Here is a 17,309-nt window from a genome sequence, read left to right as displayed (position 1 = left end):
GTCTCAGTGAAGGCGCCTCTGAGCCACCAGCAGGGGCAGCGAGAAGCACAAGGCGGAGGCTCCTTTGCAAGCAGGAATCCGTTTGTTCCCTGAGACTCTAAAGCTATGTGTAGCAGTTCACTTCTGTCATTTTTTTTTTTTCCTCTCTCAGGTTCTGCTTCTTGACTGGCTCCTACCATCTCCCCTCACATCCCATGCAGATGGCAGAGCCTGTCTCTGGTCATTTGCCAACTACTCTCAGAAAATTCTCCCACCCCAGAGAGGCTCCAGTCCACTTAACATAACTGTCCAAAAGCTTTTACTTCTGCTCCAACAGCTGAGTAACAAGCTCGTGGGGTCATTTCGTCTTTTGTCACCCCCTTTTCGTAGCTATTCTCTAGGACAATGTGATTAGCGGGCCAGGGAGAGACTTCTCATTCATTTAGGAAGAATTTATAGAGTACATATTATAAAAGCAGAAATGTTCTAGGTGCCAGAGACATAGAGGTCACTAGAATTCTGTCCTTCCTTCCAGTACCCTAGGGTTCTGCTCATTTGTTACAATGAGAACTGCCTGGAGACAGAGTCCTGAGATTCTGAGCAAGAGCACCTGACTTCCTTATTCGGAACTTCCTTCATGGGAGAGCCAGGGCAGGAGCCCAAAGTCAGCAGTTTGACTCAGAATTGTTCTCTCTATTCCCATGATTTTGTGCTGTCTTCCAGAGGTTTCTCTTCTGGAAACTTTACCGTGTTTCCCTCCCTCTACCTCTTTTTGGGATCCATACCCCTTTTCAGAAGGTCAGGACGACAGAAAAGGTATGTCAGGGGAGTTTATGCCCTCTAATCAGTAGAAATGGCTGTCTTGTTTGAGCAACAGGTTGGAGACACACCCAAGAAGTAAACAAACCAAATCAACAGTAAGAGAGGGAGAGAGAGAGAGAAAAGGAAGATGGAGAGAGGAGGAGTGGAGGAGGGGACAGAAGGGAAGAAGGGAAGGGGGAAGAGGAGGCGGGAGGGTGGAGAGAGAGAGAGAGATGCTTTTCAGGTGAAGTCCTTAAACAAGATGATTCTTTGCATGTGGTAAAAGTCCCATTTCTCCTTGATGAAAAACCCATTTAATATGGAAGGGGTGTGGCATACTGTCATTCTTAGCAGTGCTCAAAGTTTCAATGCACCTGTTACTCAAAAACTGAAGTTGCCCTCAGAGCTCCAGAAACAGCAGGAGAGGGGAGAGAGGAGAGGAAGTTTAACTTGAAACTTAGCTTTCAAAATGATAGAATCACATTTATTCCCTATTTCCTTCCCATAGTCCTCTGGTGTTTTAGCAACTTCTGAGTTCTTATACAAAGTTATCAGAAAGAAGGATTTTTTCTTTATAGCTTATATAGAAACAGTTTCCCAAAAAACTCCTGTTTCCCCAGCTTCCAACATAAAGCTGACCAGCTAAGTGAGTAGTTACTCCTGTCAGAGTAAAGACAGAAGTTTGCATGAAAAGAAATGTTCAGTTACTTATACATGAGACATATTCACTCACACACGCAAGAACAGTTTGAGAGCCGTGAATTTTTATAGTCGGTAGCAGATTTCCTCTAACAGCCAGGAAGAAAATATACATGCATTAGAAAACAAAAATTACACAAATGTACCCACCCAAAGGCAAATCAGAAAAAAAATGCCCAAGTATACAAAACGGAATGAACAGGTATATGAAGGCAGTTTCTGGGAGGATGTGAATTCCTTTTAATGAGATTACTTACCCACACAAGTAGAATTCCTCTTTCCTGGGGGAGAGCCTCCAGGACAGTTCCATTGTTCCAGGACTGAGAGACTAGCAAAACTACATTTAAAAACTACCGGCATCAGAATGATTAGGAAGAGCAGCATAATCTTGATGGGCTTGAGCTTTCAACAGAAAATAACTTGACTTTGCTTGAGCATAGCCGGGGCAGAGTGGTTACGTCGGACCCCAAGCGTGTCCCCCCTGGGTTGGCGGGCAGCCCTGGGGCATCTTTCACTCTGCTTTTTTGCTGTAGTCCTCCAGCTCGTCCTCCTTCAACTCAAGACAGTGGCCTGCAGCCAGAAAGGGACCCTCGGGAAAGATTTCTTTATCGAAGTTCTTGGGAAGTCAGTAAGAAATACCTGACACCCGTATGACAAATTTCGCAGTTTCACGGCCACTGACTTGTAGAGTTCTGCCGCTGACTTTTGCGGCAACAGGCAGAGTGGTGTAGGCCACGGCTAGAGAGAGGAAAAAGGGAAAGTGATGGAAAGTTCCGACCGCGACCCTTGATGAGGCTGAAAGAAGAAATACAGAGATAGGATTCCTCCCCAAACAGTTTCTCTTTTTGAAAAGTAGAATGACTTCCTTTCCTTTTCAAAGCCCTTTTGGCTCCACCTCCTCTCTCCTTTAGTGACACTTGAGTGAGCCTCTGTTTGCAAATGTGAGTGTGGTCAATTGCTCGCTGCAGGAAAGCGGGGACGGCTGCCAGGGAGGAGATAACTGGCGACTCACCATAAATATTCTGGGCAGAACCAGGGAGAGAGCAATTAGGGGGCTGTGGAGTTGCTCCTGGTGTCTAGGGGGTACCTGCTGAAGAGTGGCTATGTTTTAATACAGGGAAGGATGGAAACAAAGTTAAACTGTGCAGTACAAATCAATAGTGAAAAACAGTGCCTGATAATTCAGACTTGGAGTAATTGATCATTCACGTGAGCAATATTAGAACAAAATGTCAACACCAGTGCACATTCCTGGAGCTTTATCTTTTTTATTTTCTCCTGTATATTTTATAGCGGAATTTGGAAGATTATTCTTTCCAAATCAAAGGGAAATCCCTGAAGCCAAATGAAGAGATACAGTATGCACAGACACCTTTTCTTTCAGCATGAGCATAATAAAACATCATGAGGGGCCAGGAGTGCAAGGAAAGGAGTGGGTTGTTATTACAGAGCCACGTTGGAAAAAATAAGCTAACAGTGCAAAATCTGGGAAGCACTGGAAATCTAGCAGAGCTGACCGCTGTTCCTTCCCAGACAACTTAGGCTCTCTTTTCACCTCTCAGGGATAGAACATAAAAGCTTGACATACCCATTAGTTGTCTCAGTTATTTTGTCAGGAATGCACCCAGAAATATCCAGCTCAGGCAAACCATTTACACCAGATTTGAGAACAATGGAAATTTCTGTCAGTTTACTTCATCCTGGAAAACAAGCTTTCATTTAAGTTGCCCAGAGGTAGTGTTCCAAGTGCTAGTCAAAATGTAGATAAAGCGATAGTCACAAAAACAACAGTCACACTAGTGAACACCCATTCTGGCAGAGAATGGGAAGAACTCCAAGCCTTTCAGTCAAATTTAATTATGTCCTCATCATTCCTCAGATACCGGGTTGCTTTCTGAAACGGCTAAAGTCAGGATTTCTCTGATTTTAGCCGGCCTCTGCCAGACAGCTCTGATTTCTCACAAGAGAAGCAGACCCTGGCGGGCAGCAGAAGTCACGTGGGGGGACATATGGAATATTCCATTGCTTTCTGGACTCACTTGGACTTGAGACTCGGAATGAGTGTCCTACCAATAACCTGCACTAAGTTACTAACCTTGTTAAGCTTCCCCTTCAGCAAAATGCATAGTCAGTGTTAGGACAACAATTAGAAGGACAGTCAAGCATCAGGCTGGATTAGTGGAGAGGAGGAGGAATGACATGAGCACAGATATGAAGTAATCCACAACTATATTCTATTTGGATGTAGAATCTCTTGTACTATTTTTGGTCATAAAAAGGCTCACTTTCCTAATTACATGTCACCTGGGCTAATATGGTCATTAATGTTGAGCATAAGCCCCTTAGGAGATAATGGAGACAGCCATGGCTATGGTGGACATCAAGACTGGGGACTGATGGAAAAGATCAATCTCAGCTAATCCACAGAAAATCCAGAGTTGCCCAGATAGCAAAATCTTAAGCCAGAGCTACCCATGCAGGAAGGACTTGCAGCGATATTTTATTACTCCATATTCTTACTCCTAGATAAACCTGAATCTCTCCTGGGCAGATGAACATCGCCTGTATTTTAAAGTTGCCCAGAAATCAGCGGGGAGTCTGCTTCTCCTTCTGCCCCTCCCCCCATCTCATGCTCTGTCTCTCCCTCTCTCTCTCTCTCAAATAAAATCTTTAAAAAAACAAATTTAAAAGCAAAAAAAAAAAAAAAAAAGAAATCAGTTTTATGGGCCAAATACCCATTTCAGTTTCTGGCATTGAGTCAAATTAACTGATTCATTGATTAATTAAACATCTATATATGATAGGATATTATACACGAAATAGAGGTCATGGGCCCCTAAGTTTAAGAGCTTGCTTAGGCAGATTAACAACAACAAAAAATAGTTTATGAGTATGAGCTAATGAATGGCCAGTCACCAATTATTCTGGGCAACTGCAGCAAACTGTGGACTGGAGCATGCAGTGAAGCTTCGTGTGATAAACAGGAAATCTCAGATCAGAGTGGAGAGGAGGAAAGCCAGGCTGACCATAGGACGTGGAACAGGAAATGGACAAAGAAAATAAATGCTTATTTATTGGATCCTTAGATCCTGAGAGGACATGGATGGATGGGAGGAAACCCTACTGGTGGGTCAGTAAGAGAATTAGGCATTAATGGCAAGGAGACAGCTGTGAATGTTTTTAAGCATAAGTGGACATTAATAGAAGAAGGTAGGCTATTGGGAGACATGGTTATATGTGCTGGTCACCATTCTTACTCTGCAGATAAAATTTTCCTATTGAGGCACAAAGCACCTAATTTTCCTGGGTTACAGATTTGTTGTATGCCCAGCTGCTGTTCATCATCACCACTACCACACCATCAACAGATTGTTCCCTCTATGCCTATGTTCCCAGGCATAGAGGAAGTAGATGCTTTATTCACAGCACCTCCAATCTTCCCCACCACCTTGCAATTCACAAATGAGGTCCATTTCACAAATGAGGACACTGGAGATCAGAAAGACTGAGAAATTTCCCCAGTATCACATCCATTTATAGAGGGCATAAACTCTGAAGTCATTACTGTCTCCTTCTTGACAGTGGTTTTGATAGGAATAAACAGGCTGGGCCATCATCAAAAGAAAGAGCAAAACTTATACTACACACATGCATATGACTGCAGGAACCCGAAGGGACAAGGCAGTGTATTTCCATATGAATAACTTTTAGCACTTAACATCCACCTGCAGAAGCAATATACAAGCTATTTCATGGGCTGCTTCTGTCAATGACTATCAGGTGTATCAGGGTAGTTCCTACAAGTCTGAAAACATTTTCTTGCTTTTCAAAGAGAAAGTTGTCGACATGTGTCTGGCATTCTTGTGATTCAAATGTGAGAGAAATTGAAATGGTCTTAAGGGAAAGAAATTGGGAGGGACACAGTCACAGGAGTTAGCTACACAAGGCAAATTATAATCTATCAAGATACAAATAACAGATGTAAAAGTTTTCTTGAAAAAGAAGGGCAATTGTGCTCCTTAGTATTTACTCAAATGAGCTGAAAACTTATGTCCACAAAGAAAACCTACACACAAATATTTATGGCAGCTTTATTCATAATTGCCTAAGGTTGGAAGCAACCAAGATGTCCTTCAAGAGAAGAATGGGCGCCTGGGTGGCTCAGTTGGTTAAGCGACTGCCTTCGGCTCACGTCATGATCCTGGAGTCCCGGGATCGAGTCCCGCGTCGGGCTACCTGCTCAGCAGGGAGTCTGCTTCTCCCTCTCCCGCTCCCCGCTCTTGTGCTCTTTCTCTCACTCTCTCTCAAATAAATAAATAAAATCTTAAAAAAAAAAAAAAAAAGAGAAGAATGGAAAAATAAACTGTGGTATATCCATACAGCAGAATATCACTCATGAATAAAATGAACCATCAAGCCATTAAAGACTTGAAGGAATCATAAGTGCATATTGTTAAGCCAACTTGAAAAGCTACATACTGTATGAATTCAACTTTATAACATCCTGGAAAAGGCAAAACTATGGAGACAGTAAAAAAGATCAGTGGTGGTCAGGGGTTGCGGTAGGGAGAGATCAATAGGAGGAGAACAAAAGATTTTTAGGGCACTAAATCTATTCTGTATGATATAATAATGGTGGATATATGCCATTATACATTTATGTATTTATCAAAACCCATACAATGTACAACAAGCGTGAACTCTAAACTATAGACTTTAGTTAATAACAATATGCATCAATATTGGCTCATCAATTGTAACAAATGTAGAACACCAATGCAAGGTATTAACAACAGGGGAAAGGGAGGGAGGGAGGAATATGGGAATTCTCTGTACTTTCTGCATAGTTTTTCTGTAAGTCTAAATCTGCTTTTATAAAAACGGTCTATTTTTTTAAGAAAAGGAGGGGAGTCACTATCCACTATCCAGTTAAGCAATGCTATGCTTAATGCACAGATTAAGTAATGCCATGCTTCTTCTACCAAATGAAATCAGATTTTAAAAAGCACTTGATAAACAAGAGTAGAAGAGGAATCTTGACCATGCTCCATTTTTCAGCTAAGTCCACCCCAGTCACCTAGAAAGGTTCCTCTGACCAAGAGGAAGAAACAAGACTCCAGAAACTGGACAAATAAAAAAGAACATAACAATCTATAATATATAATTTATAATTCTATGAAGCAGCAGCAAAATTTAAAATTAAAAGAAAAGCTCATTTTAGACTGTATTGCATTTATCTACATAATCTCAGCCTGCCTGTTTGTTTGCAACCTGAGGAGTTTCTTGGGTGAAATCTGAAACTGACCCTGTACTGGAAGGGCAGGGAGAGGCCAAGAAAGGGGCAGGCCACTCCAGATGGGTAAGTGGAAGCTTTTTGGTTTTTGTTTTACTCCCGAAATGGAGAATTTTATTTAGAAACTGTTTAAAATAGGAAAAAGAAAAAGAAAAAAACCTATCAAGAAAGACCAGGTGAATGGGCACCTGGGTGGCTTATCGGTTAAGCATCAGACTCTCGATTTCGGCTCAGGCCTTGATCTCAAGGTTGTGGGATCGAACCCCGGGGGGCGGCGGTGCTCTGTGCTGGGTGTAGAGTCTGCTTAAAAGTGCTCTCTCCTGCTCCCTCTGCCCCTCCCCACACTCTCTCCAAGAAAGGAAAAAAAGGAAGACCAGGTAGAAAGTGGGTTTCCAATAAAATGGAAGTTCGGGGCAACAAAAGTCTAAAAAGCCACAAAAGAGAAATGGCACCACTGCTTTCCTTGAACAATGGCTAATTTACTTGCATTTTTTGTCATTATTAATCACTGACTCTGGGTTTTCCTCTGAATTCCACACATTGCATGCACTACACAATTTTATCATAAAATACCTGCTTTTTACACACATTTTAGGATAAGCTAGGGAGGTGGCAGTTTTAATAAGCAAGGGAACTTACTTAGGAGGCTCGTCATAGGAGGTTGCAAGACAAGTGGATCTCTGCACTCACTCGCCAGAATCTTAAAAGTTTATACAGAAGCCGTAACGGGGTTCAATCGCATATATCCTACAGATAGTCTCAGCAACACATTGCTCTCTCAAGGGTGCATCCTTGAAATGGCTCCGGCTACAGGAACAATGAGCGGAACGGACCTTCCAAGCCGGGAGAGGAGGTGGGAGCCTCCCGCTGCTTGGTCCATCTGGCGGGTCAACCGGCCTCGCGTCCTCTCCATGATCTCATCCAACTATGCTTCCTTCACCGTGCTCTCAGGTATTTTTATCGTCTGTTTTTTTTTTTTTAAGATTTTATTTACTTATTTGAGAGTGAGAGAGAGGAAATAGCGTGCGCGCGAGAGAGCACAAGCGGGGAGGAGAGGGAGCCTGACTCGGGGCTCCATCCCAGGACCCTGAGATCATGACCTGAGCCGAAGGCAGACGCTTGACCGACTAAGCCACCCAGGCCCCCCTATTTTTAACCTCTAAAAATGTTAAGGTTTAGGGAAAGAACTCTGGCTTTTTTTTTTTTAATCATCCATAATACACTCTTTCCCCTGATTTTCAATTCCACTGAATCTGTAGGAAGCATAGTTCCATTAAGTATAGATTGGGGGCGCCGGGGTGGCTCAGGCGTCAAGCGTCTGCCTTCGGCTCAGGTCATGATCCCAGGGTCCTGGGATGGAGTCCCGAGTCGGACTCCCTGCTCAGCGCGGAATCTGCTTCTCCCTCTCCCTCTGCCCCTCGCCACCTCCTCCCCGCTCGTGCTCTCTCTCTCTCCTCTCAAATCTTTTTTCAAAAAAAATTTTTTTTTTTTTTAGTATAGACTGTTAGAAGGCTGACAGGAGTACTAGAGATGCTATAAACTACTTGCTTGGGCCGCCTGGGTGGCTCAGTTAAACCTCTCGCTCTTGGTTTTGGCTCAGGGATCGCAGGGTTGTGGGATTGAGCCCCGCATTGGGCTCCGAGTTTAGCAGAGTCTGCTTGAGGTTCTCTCTCTCTCCCCCTTTCCCTCCCCCCCCCCCGCCCCCCCCCCCCCCCCCCCCCCGCCCCCCCGCTCATGCTCTTTCTCTCCCTCTCTCTCTAAAATAAAAATTTAAAAAACTGCTTGCTGGAAACTAATGAAAATGTAAACCATAGTTTGCAGTTCTTTCTTTGTTCTTATAATATTTATAAAACTGTGAAATAGTTATTTCCTTTCTTCTACCTCCAAGGATAGAAATTATTTGGGGGGAAAATAATCATAGTTTACCACTTAAAATTGGAAGGATGTACAAAGTAGATGGTAGAAAATATTTGAGTAAATGGTATATTTTTAAAATTTCGAATACCAGAGAAACAAAATAAAGTTGCTTTCATTTGGTTTTCCCAGCCTGACTTGCAATTGAGATGCATTCATTTTTTATTTTTATTAAAATAAAATTTAAAGAGAACAGATCTTATGTATAAAATCTGATGAGTTTTGGTAAATGTATATACACTTTAAACCAACACAATGACCAGGATGAAAAATGTTTCCAAAACCACCAAAATGTCCCCCGTGCTCCCTCCAGTCAATCCCACCCACATCCACAGGTGCACCCATGGTTCTGATGTCTATCATAGGTTAGTTTTGTCTGTTCTTGAACTTGAGAAGAATGCAGTCACACAGTAGGTTTGCTTTTGTATCTGACTTCTTTTGTTCAATGTGTTTTTGACATTCATCCATCTTGCATGTATTGGTACTTCTTTTTTATTGTAGGGCATATTCTTTAGTATGAATGTATCATAATTTATCCATTCTCCTGTCGATGGACATTTGAATTGTTTTTAGGTTTCGTTCAATGAATGTTTTTATTTCTGTTCTGTTAACACCTAATTGCTGGTTCATAGGTTAAGTATATGTTTAACTTCATAAGAAGCTGCCAAACATTTTTCTGAAGGGGCTGCTCCATTTTATACACTCACCAGTGTATAAAATGCATGTAATGCATGTCAGTTCTGGTTGTCTCACATCCTCACCTAAATCTGGTATTATCCATCTTTTAAATTTTAAATATTTTAATAAGCATGACTTAATATTACATTGCAATTTTAATATACCTTTCCCTGATGAATAATAGTGTTGACCATTTTTCATATGTTAATTGATCATGCCTGTTTTGTGAGATGTGTATTCATATCTTTTGCCCATTTCTTTATTGGGTTTTTTCATTTTTTTGTTTTATTGATTTATAGTTCTTTGTATATATTCTGGATATAAATTCATATCTGTGTATTACAAATATTTTCTCCCAGTCCGTGGCTTGTCCATTCATTTTCTTAATAGTTTTCATTGATGAGCAAAAGATTTTAATTCTGATGATTTAATTCCCTAATTCTTTCTTAAAAAGAAATAAATTTTTTCTTTATGCTTACATTTTTTTGTATGTGTTCTCTCTAATAAGTTGTCACCTATTCCAGGCTCAGTATATTCTCCTGGTTTTTTTTCTAGGCACTTTTAGAGTTTTAGCATTTATGTTGGGGTTTGTGATTCATCTTTGTTAATTTTTGTGTATTATGTGAGGTTGGAGTAGAAGTTTATTTTTCTCCACATATATATTCACTGAATATATAGTTCAATTTGGGAAGAACTGACATCTTAATAATACTAAGTCTTCCAATCTATGAACATTATATATTTCTCCATTTATTTTAAGTTTTCTTTAATTTCATCAATGTTTTTCACTTTTCAGTGTAGAACTTTACGTATCTTTTGTTAGATTTATTTGTATTTTATGTTTTTGAATGTTTCTGTAAATGAATAGTTTTTCAATTTTATTTTCTACTTATTTGTGGCTCTTTTATAGAAATAAAATTGAGTTTTATACAGGGACTTTGTATCCTACTACCTCACTAAATAATTCATTATATAAGGAGTTTTTTCAATGAGTCCAAAGCCTAATGTTTTACCCACAATACCAGAAGTAAAATTAAAAATAAGATACAAAGTCATGTTTTTTTTCTCAGCTATCAGCTACCTTTGCTTGCCATCAGTCAGGAGCCACCATCAGGAAAAAGACTGGAAAAGAAAACCTCTACCTGGCCCTATGAAAAGTAGATACTAACTCCATTTTATGGAAGGTAAATCTGAGGTTGGAGAAGTTCAGGATCTTGCCCAAAGTCTCAGAGCTATTGAGTAATGGAGACGCTATGAAGTGATTGAGAGACATACACCACAAGTCTGTCTGACTCTAGAACTTTTGCCTAAACCTCTAGTTTCTAGGGCTTCTTTTATTTTGCTAAAAATGTTAAGATGGGCGCTCATCTCCCCCATCCCCTGTGCCAGGGCACCAACAGGAAAATATGGGTTACCATATCCTTGCCAACTTCTTGATGTCTCCCCTGCATTGAGAATTCCACCTGATAAGGTCCCTCTGGCTGCTGGTTGTGTTGTTTGGGAAACGAAGTTGTTTTTTTCAGTGATCCATAAAGATGTGCCTGGAGACAATAAGAAAAAAGAGGCAGCCATTACATTAAATAAACAGATATCCTGATTATCAAGGAAGTTTAATTCAGTACGCAAGACAGGGAAGTCAAATGAGAATGTAAGAAAACAACCGAAGAATGAATATGAGTGTTTGTAGAATAACAGATAAATGGTGTTATTCCAAACTCTACACAAAGACTTTATGTATATTAGAGAAAGAAGAGAGGAAGGGATTGAGCCACTTCTACTGAGACCAAGACATCCTGGGGCGGTTGTTAAAACACTGAATCTCAGATCCTGTGATCATTCACCTGAGTTAAATCTATGTCATAGAAAGGATTCATTCTCTCATAGGTCACCTGTGGCTCCAGTTTCCCTGGATGCATTCATGTATTCATTTTAGCCCTTTCATTAAATGTATCAGCTAAACCAAGAATAACAAAATTATACAACTATGGCATTGTACAGATAGAACTGCTTGTGCCTGTGTATTTTTAAACTATGCATCAGAATCTGACTCCCTGATTTCTTAAAAGGAAAATTACCTTGTTTCCGGGGAGTTTGGGAATTAGCTGTAATCTTCATTCTTAATCCTCTCAAATGAAGGAGATTACAAAATAAAATTGAGGTCACTGTGCATATATACAAGTAAAACTACGACCTCGGTCCTCCTGCTGTGTGCTGAGGCAAAAAGAAGCATTGAAATTATCTTCTCTGGGCATCAGGCCACAGCTTGTCCAAAATGTAACTTCCAGAAGGGATCCACTTTAGAATTGTGACCAAAATGAACAGAACTGAGGTTTGTGATTGCCTGGCCCGTTCACAATATGGCAGACTTTGGCATGATTCCTGGATTATATTCTTATTCTATGTACTAGGAAATGATATATTTTGTTTCTCACCAGTTGATAAATGGTTAGTTTAATATAGCACATATGTTGATCTTGTATCAAAATAAGTCTGACCTTTAAAAGTCAACTTGCATTTGGTACAACCCTTTTAGCAAGCAATTTGGCAACACATTTCGGAGCCATAAAAATATTCATAGGCGTTGACCATGTAATCTCACTCTTGGCAATTTCTCGCTAAAGGAATATTCTCTCTACTAAAAAAAGAAGTTATAATCATACAAAAAGGTATTGTAATGTTATTCATGGTAGCAAAAATTAGAGTTTTCATTTACAATAACAAATAGTTAAGAAATTATTATGAGAATATGACATACTCATTAAAAGGGACATGTTTACCACAATATTAATAGAAAAATATACAAACTCTTATCTGTCCTACAATTTTAGTATTTATTTTTGTAGAACAGATAAGAGACACAGAAAAACTGATAATAATTTATTTGACTAGGCAGTAAGATTATGGGTTTTCCCTCATTTTTAAGTTAAGATTTGGTTTTTAAAGTTGTAATTTTATTGTATTTATTTATTGCCCATAACCAAAACTTTATTGAAAAACTGACACCAAAATAGGAGATCACTGTTGTATACCTTACAAAATTAAATTACATTATCTTGGTAGAGTAATTGAATTACTGAACTGTTAAGGTTTTTTGCGACAGAACACAAATTCAAGAGGTGGTGTGGATCATTAGTGCTGCCTTCTTCTAAATGAATACCCTCCTGTGAGTCTGGCCTTTCCTCCTATTGGCTGGACAACGCTGTTGAACAGGCTACACAAAGAACCACCATCTCAGCATGGCTGAAAACGGTGGTACTCTTATAGGAACCTGGACAGCTTATATCCATAAAATAGGAATTTGGGCTTTGAACTAGCCATTTCTTTTTGTTTTTTCTTTTCCTCTTCCAAGGTTGATGTAATAAATCTGTAGCCAAAGGGATGTCGATCCTTCTGCAATCCCAGCCAGTCCCAATCTACAAGGCCTGAAGTTGTTGTTTCAAAGGAGACTTAGTAAGATACCCACTGGCCTTCAGATGAAGAGCATTATGTTCAGTGCTCTTATAACCTAAAACCTTGCCCTCAGGTGTGCTGCCTGTGATAGTGCTGTCCTTTGGACTGCCTTGTTTATTAAAAGGAAAATTACATTTAGAATGTAATTCCCTTAGAATGTTTCCTTGCCTCCGACAGAGCCATACTTTACTCAAAATTCCATCTGGAATTCAAGACCTCACAGGTAAGGATTCTGCATCAGCCTCAGTAGTTCGTGTCAAGAACATTCAGGAGTCCAAAACAATATATCCTATTTAGAAACTGGGACATAAGATAAAATGATTCTCCAAAGGATGCTTGGTTTAACATTTCAAATCTCTGTCTTGCCCATTGCTAGCAAATTAATTTTTATCCAACATATTACGTGTTTCCAACATAGGAGGAGAAACATAATAAGCCTCGACAGGACAGTTTTTCCCTGACAATTACTAAGTAGATTGTTTACTTGACATAATTCTTGAAATTAGGCATGTGTGGGTAGAAACATGCACTTAGTACTGTTTTATATGATAATTTCATAGCTCTGCCTTCCTTAACTAGTTTCTTTTCAGTCCATTTTTTATGTATATATACAGATTTACTAAAGGATTTCCTTTAAAATTCCTTCTGAGAATATTTGGAGTTGGCCCACCACTGTGTCTCTTCAAGATGAGACTTTTCCATCACTTCCTATCAAGCTTGTCTTCTTAATAGTGTTAAACATTTCTCTCTCTATTCAAATAAGTGTTAAACTAGTAATGTAATACAGTTATGGAGCTTTAAGACAAACTTCCACATGGAATGTTTCATGTGTAGCAAGTAGTAGATACATAATAATCTTTATCCACATCTGAGTCTTCAACAAGAACAATTTGTCTCATGATTCACCATTCTTGGAGAAAAAATCAGTGCCTAGAGTAGAAAATATAGCCCCCAAGAAGGTAGTCAAATCTGGATTATATTGGCCCAGGGATTAAAAGACAAAGGCAGAAATTGTGGCTGTAAATTGAAGACTTTTACATTTATGGGGAAAACCATAATTTTTTTAATCTCCCACATGTACAGAGAGGTATACCAAAAGCATAGAATCAAATTAAAAGTTAGAAATCATTTTTTAATGTATCAATGATAATTTATCTATGAAATTACAAGGTCTTCTGGATTTGAAAAATATAATAGGCTTGGCATTTATCTGAAAGGATTGGTGTAGTTTGAATCAGTCTTGCAGCACCACAGAAATCATGTTCTACTTCTGAAACCAAAAAACTCCTTCACTCTGAGGAAAAGATCAACTACATTAATTAACTCATCACATAACTAAGAAAGTTGATGCTGGGAATAGTACCTGGATATTATAAATTTCCCATTTCCTTTATGACTCTCTAAAATTATTATTCCTTGGTGTCTGGCTTTTTTTTTTTTTTTTAAGATTTTATTTATTCATTTGAGAGAGAGAGACAGAACACAAGCAGGGGGAGCTGCAGGCAGAGGGAGGGGGAAAAGCAGGCTCCCCGCTGAGCCGGGATCCTGATGTGGGGCTCAATCCCAGGACCTGGAGATCATGACCTGAGCTGAAGGCAGGTGCCCAACCATCTGAGCCACCCAGGCGCCCCCTGGTTTTTTTTGTTGTTGTTGTTTTTTTTAAGTTTTTATTTAAATTCCACTTAGTCAACATACAGTGTAATATTAGTTTCAGATGTACAATTTAGTGATTCAACACTTATATACAACACCCAGTGCTCATCATAAATGCCCTCCTTAATCCCCATCACCTGTTTAAGCCATCCCTCACCCACCTCCCCTCTGGTAGCCATCAGTTTGTTCTCTGTAGTTAAGAGTCTGTTTCTTGATTTGCCTTTCTCTCTTTTCCCTATGCTCATTTGTTTTGTTTCTTAAATTCCACATAAGTGAGGGGTGCCTGGGTGGCTCATTTAGTTAAGTGTCTGGCTCTTGGTTTCGACTAAGTTCATGATCTCAGGGTCCTGAGATTGAGCCCCGCTTTGAGCTCTGTGACCAGTGTGGAATCTGCTACACATTCTCTTCCTCTTCCTTTGCTCTTCTCCCGCTCCCCTGTGCTCCCTCTCGCTTTCTCTCTCTCGCTCTCTCAAAATAAATAAAATCTAAAACAAAATTCCACATGAGTGAAATCATATGGTATTTGTCTTCCTCCGACTTGTTTGACTTAGCATTATACTCTCTAGCTCTATCCACATCATTGCAAATGGCAAGATTTCATTCTTTTTTATGGCTGAGTAATATTTTGTTGTATATATAATATATATATACACACATATACATATATACACATATCTACCACGTATGGTATTTTATGGCTGAGTAATATATATCTTATATATATACATATGCATATCTACACATATATACACATGCATATGTACATATACATACATATATACCCATATATACCACATCTTTATTCATTAGTTGATGGACAATTTGGCTGCAGTAGATAATGCTGCTATAAACATTGGGGTGCGTGTATCCCTTTGAATTAGTATTTTTATATTCTTTGGGTAAATACCTAGTAGTGCAATTGCTGGATCATAGGGTAGTTCTAGTTTTAACTTTTTAAGGAAACTCCATACTATTTTCCATAGTGACTGCACCAGTCTGCATTCCCACCAGCAGTGCAAGAAGGTTCCCCTTTCTCCACATCCTCACCAACACCTGTTGTTTCTTGTGTTGTTGATTTTAGCCATCCTGACAGGTTTGAGATGGTATCTCATTGTAGTTTTGATGTGTATTTTTCTGATGGTGAATGAAGTTGAGCATCTTTTCATATGGATGACTGGCTTATTTTTATTTGAAGTTAATTATCTAAATGGAACTACCCCAAAGTACTCCTACCAGATTGCTAAGTCACATGACCAAACACACATCTTGTCAATGGAGACAGTGCCTGGCACAGAGCAGACACTCAGTGTCTCTTTGTCAAGTGAAGAAATGAATGACTAGCAGGTGAAAAGTAAAAAAGAAGCAGAGGAAAACATCTTGCAGTATGCGTGCATGCATTTGTGTGTGTATGAATACACACACATGCAAATATGGAGAGTCAAAAATCTACCCACAGACAAATAGTTTCCCAAAACCCAACAACAGAAAAATCCTCTGTGAAGGTGATAGTTACGTAAAGTGCCTGTCCCCCACAGAAGTCATCCCCCAAATATGGCATCAACTCTAGGTAAAACCCCACCTCATCATTTGGAAAATTCTGAGGAATCCTAACGGGGAATGGAGATGCATCACTTCTACCCTAGGAGGAAATGAAGCCACTGGGAAGGTGAAGCCGAGCACCCATGTGAGAAGCCCGGTGACCCCATACAACCTCCCAGCTGCCTAGGGAACAAAGCCAGTGTGTGGATCTCAACCTCAAATGCCATGATGAGAGAGAATCTAGTGTGTGGCATTTGAGCCCCATAGCCAGAGACACACCCTGTTTTCTACCACAGCTGTCCATGCTGTTCTTGGATGGGGACAAGGAGGAGGCCAACTGAGAGCAAAGTCAGAGGGCACAGGAGTGAATTTGGTGCTTGGACTCACTTAATATTTAAATAAATTGATCTTTGCTAGACTTAATCTATTTTAAACCAGAACTTTATTTAATGGCTCTGTTCCTTTTTCCAGCATGACACACTGCTTGGAGCAGTTCACACTTACTGACTCTGTACTTAACATTCACCCCAGAAGTTACTGATAAAATCAAGAAACAGATCAAGAGAGAACACCAAGTTCACCAAAACCCAATAGTATGCCTTTTACTTAATCTGCTGTAAACATGCTATTTGTTTTAAAGTGAATAGAGGAAAATTTTCGGTATCTTAGCAGTCTATTTCACATGGTTTTTTTGTTTGTTTGTTTCTAAACACCCAGTTAATCACATTCCTGAGAAGGGTGACATTTCTGGAGCACAGAAAGAATGGTATTCACAGATATTTCCCCAATCACATTTACTACCTCCTGCCAAGAATGTCCAGTTGATTGCTCAAGGGAATGTATCTCACCTGAAATCCCTTGGATTGCATGCATTTGTTTTATACTGATTGTGTTGAGTCAAATTCTATTGGGCATTCAGTCCAGCAACTCTTTTTTTGTTTTGTTTTGTTTTGTTTTAAGATTCATTTATTTATTTTAGAGACAGAAAGCACACAGGGACAGAGGGAAAGAGAGTCTCAACAAACTCCTCGCCAAGCGCGGGGCCCAATTCAGGGCTGGATCTCACCACCCTGAGATCACAACCTGAGCTGAAACCAAGAGTCGGATGCTCAACTGACTGTGCCACGTAGGTGCCCCCTAGTCCAGCAACTCTTAACCGAATTCTGTTCGAAGCCTAAGTAATTCAGCTGCACTAACATGAGGAAACCTGGGGACCAAGAATGGCTCTGACTTTGTACAAAATACTCATCCTTCTGGGTGCTGGTTTCCTTCTCTGAATTAAGAGGGCTGTACCAGATGGCTG

At 39.9% G+C, this 17,309-nt stretch overlaps 1 protein-coding gene across 2 annotated transcripts in view; it reads right to left on the bottom strand.

The window, feature by feature from the left end:
- Positions 1-3,405, bottom strand: part of EGF (epidermal growth factor) — a 97,432-nt gene extending 94,027 nt beyond the window's left edge. The window contains exons 1-2 of one of the 2 annotated variants that reach the window (XM_032401007.1): positions 3,068-3,405; positions 1,737-2,217 (exon numbers count right to left, since the gene is read on the bottom strand). In XM_032401007.1, the coding sequence (XP_032256898.1) occupies positions 1,737-1,863 (127 nt within the window). In that variant the 5' untranslated portion in view covers positions 1,864-2,217; positions 3,068-3,405. Of the gene's footprint in view, positions 1-1,736; positions 2,300-3,067 lie in introns of those variants that run through there. The other variant, XM_032401006.1, reaches the window with a different exon arrangement.
- Positions 3,406-17,309: the final 13,904 nt, after the last annotated feature.

This window comes from Phoca vitulina, unplaced genomic scaffold, assembly GCF_004348235.1.
Source record: "Phoca vitulina isolate PV1807 unplaced genomic scaffold, GSC_HSeal_1.0 scaffold3, whole genome shotgun sequence".
NCBI classification, from domain to species: domain Eukaryota; kingdom Metazoa; phylum Chordata; class Mammalia; order Carnivora; family Phocidae; genus Phoca; species Phoca vitulina.
This window is presented reverse-complemented; position numbering and strand designations above follow the sequence as displayed.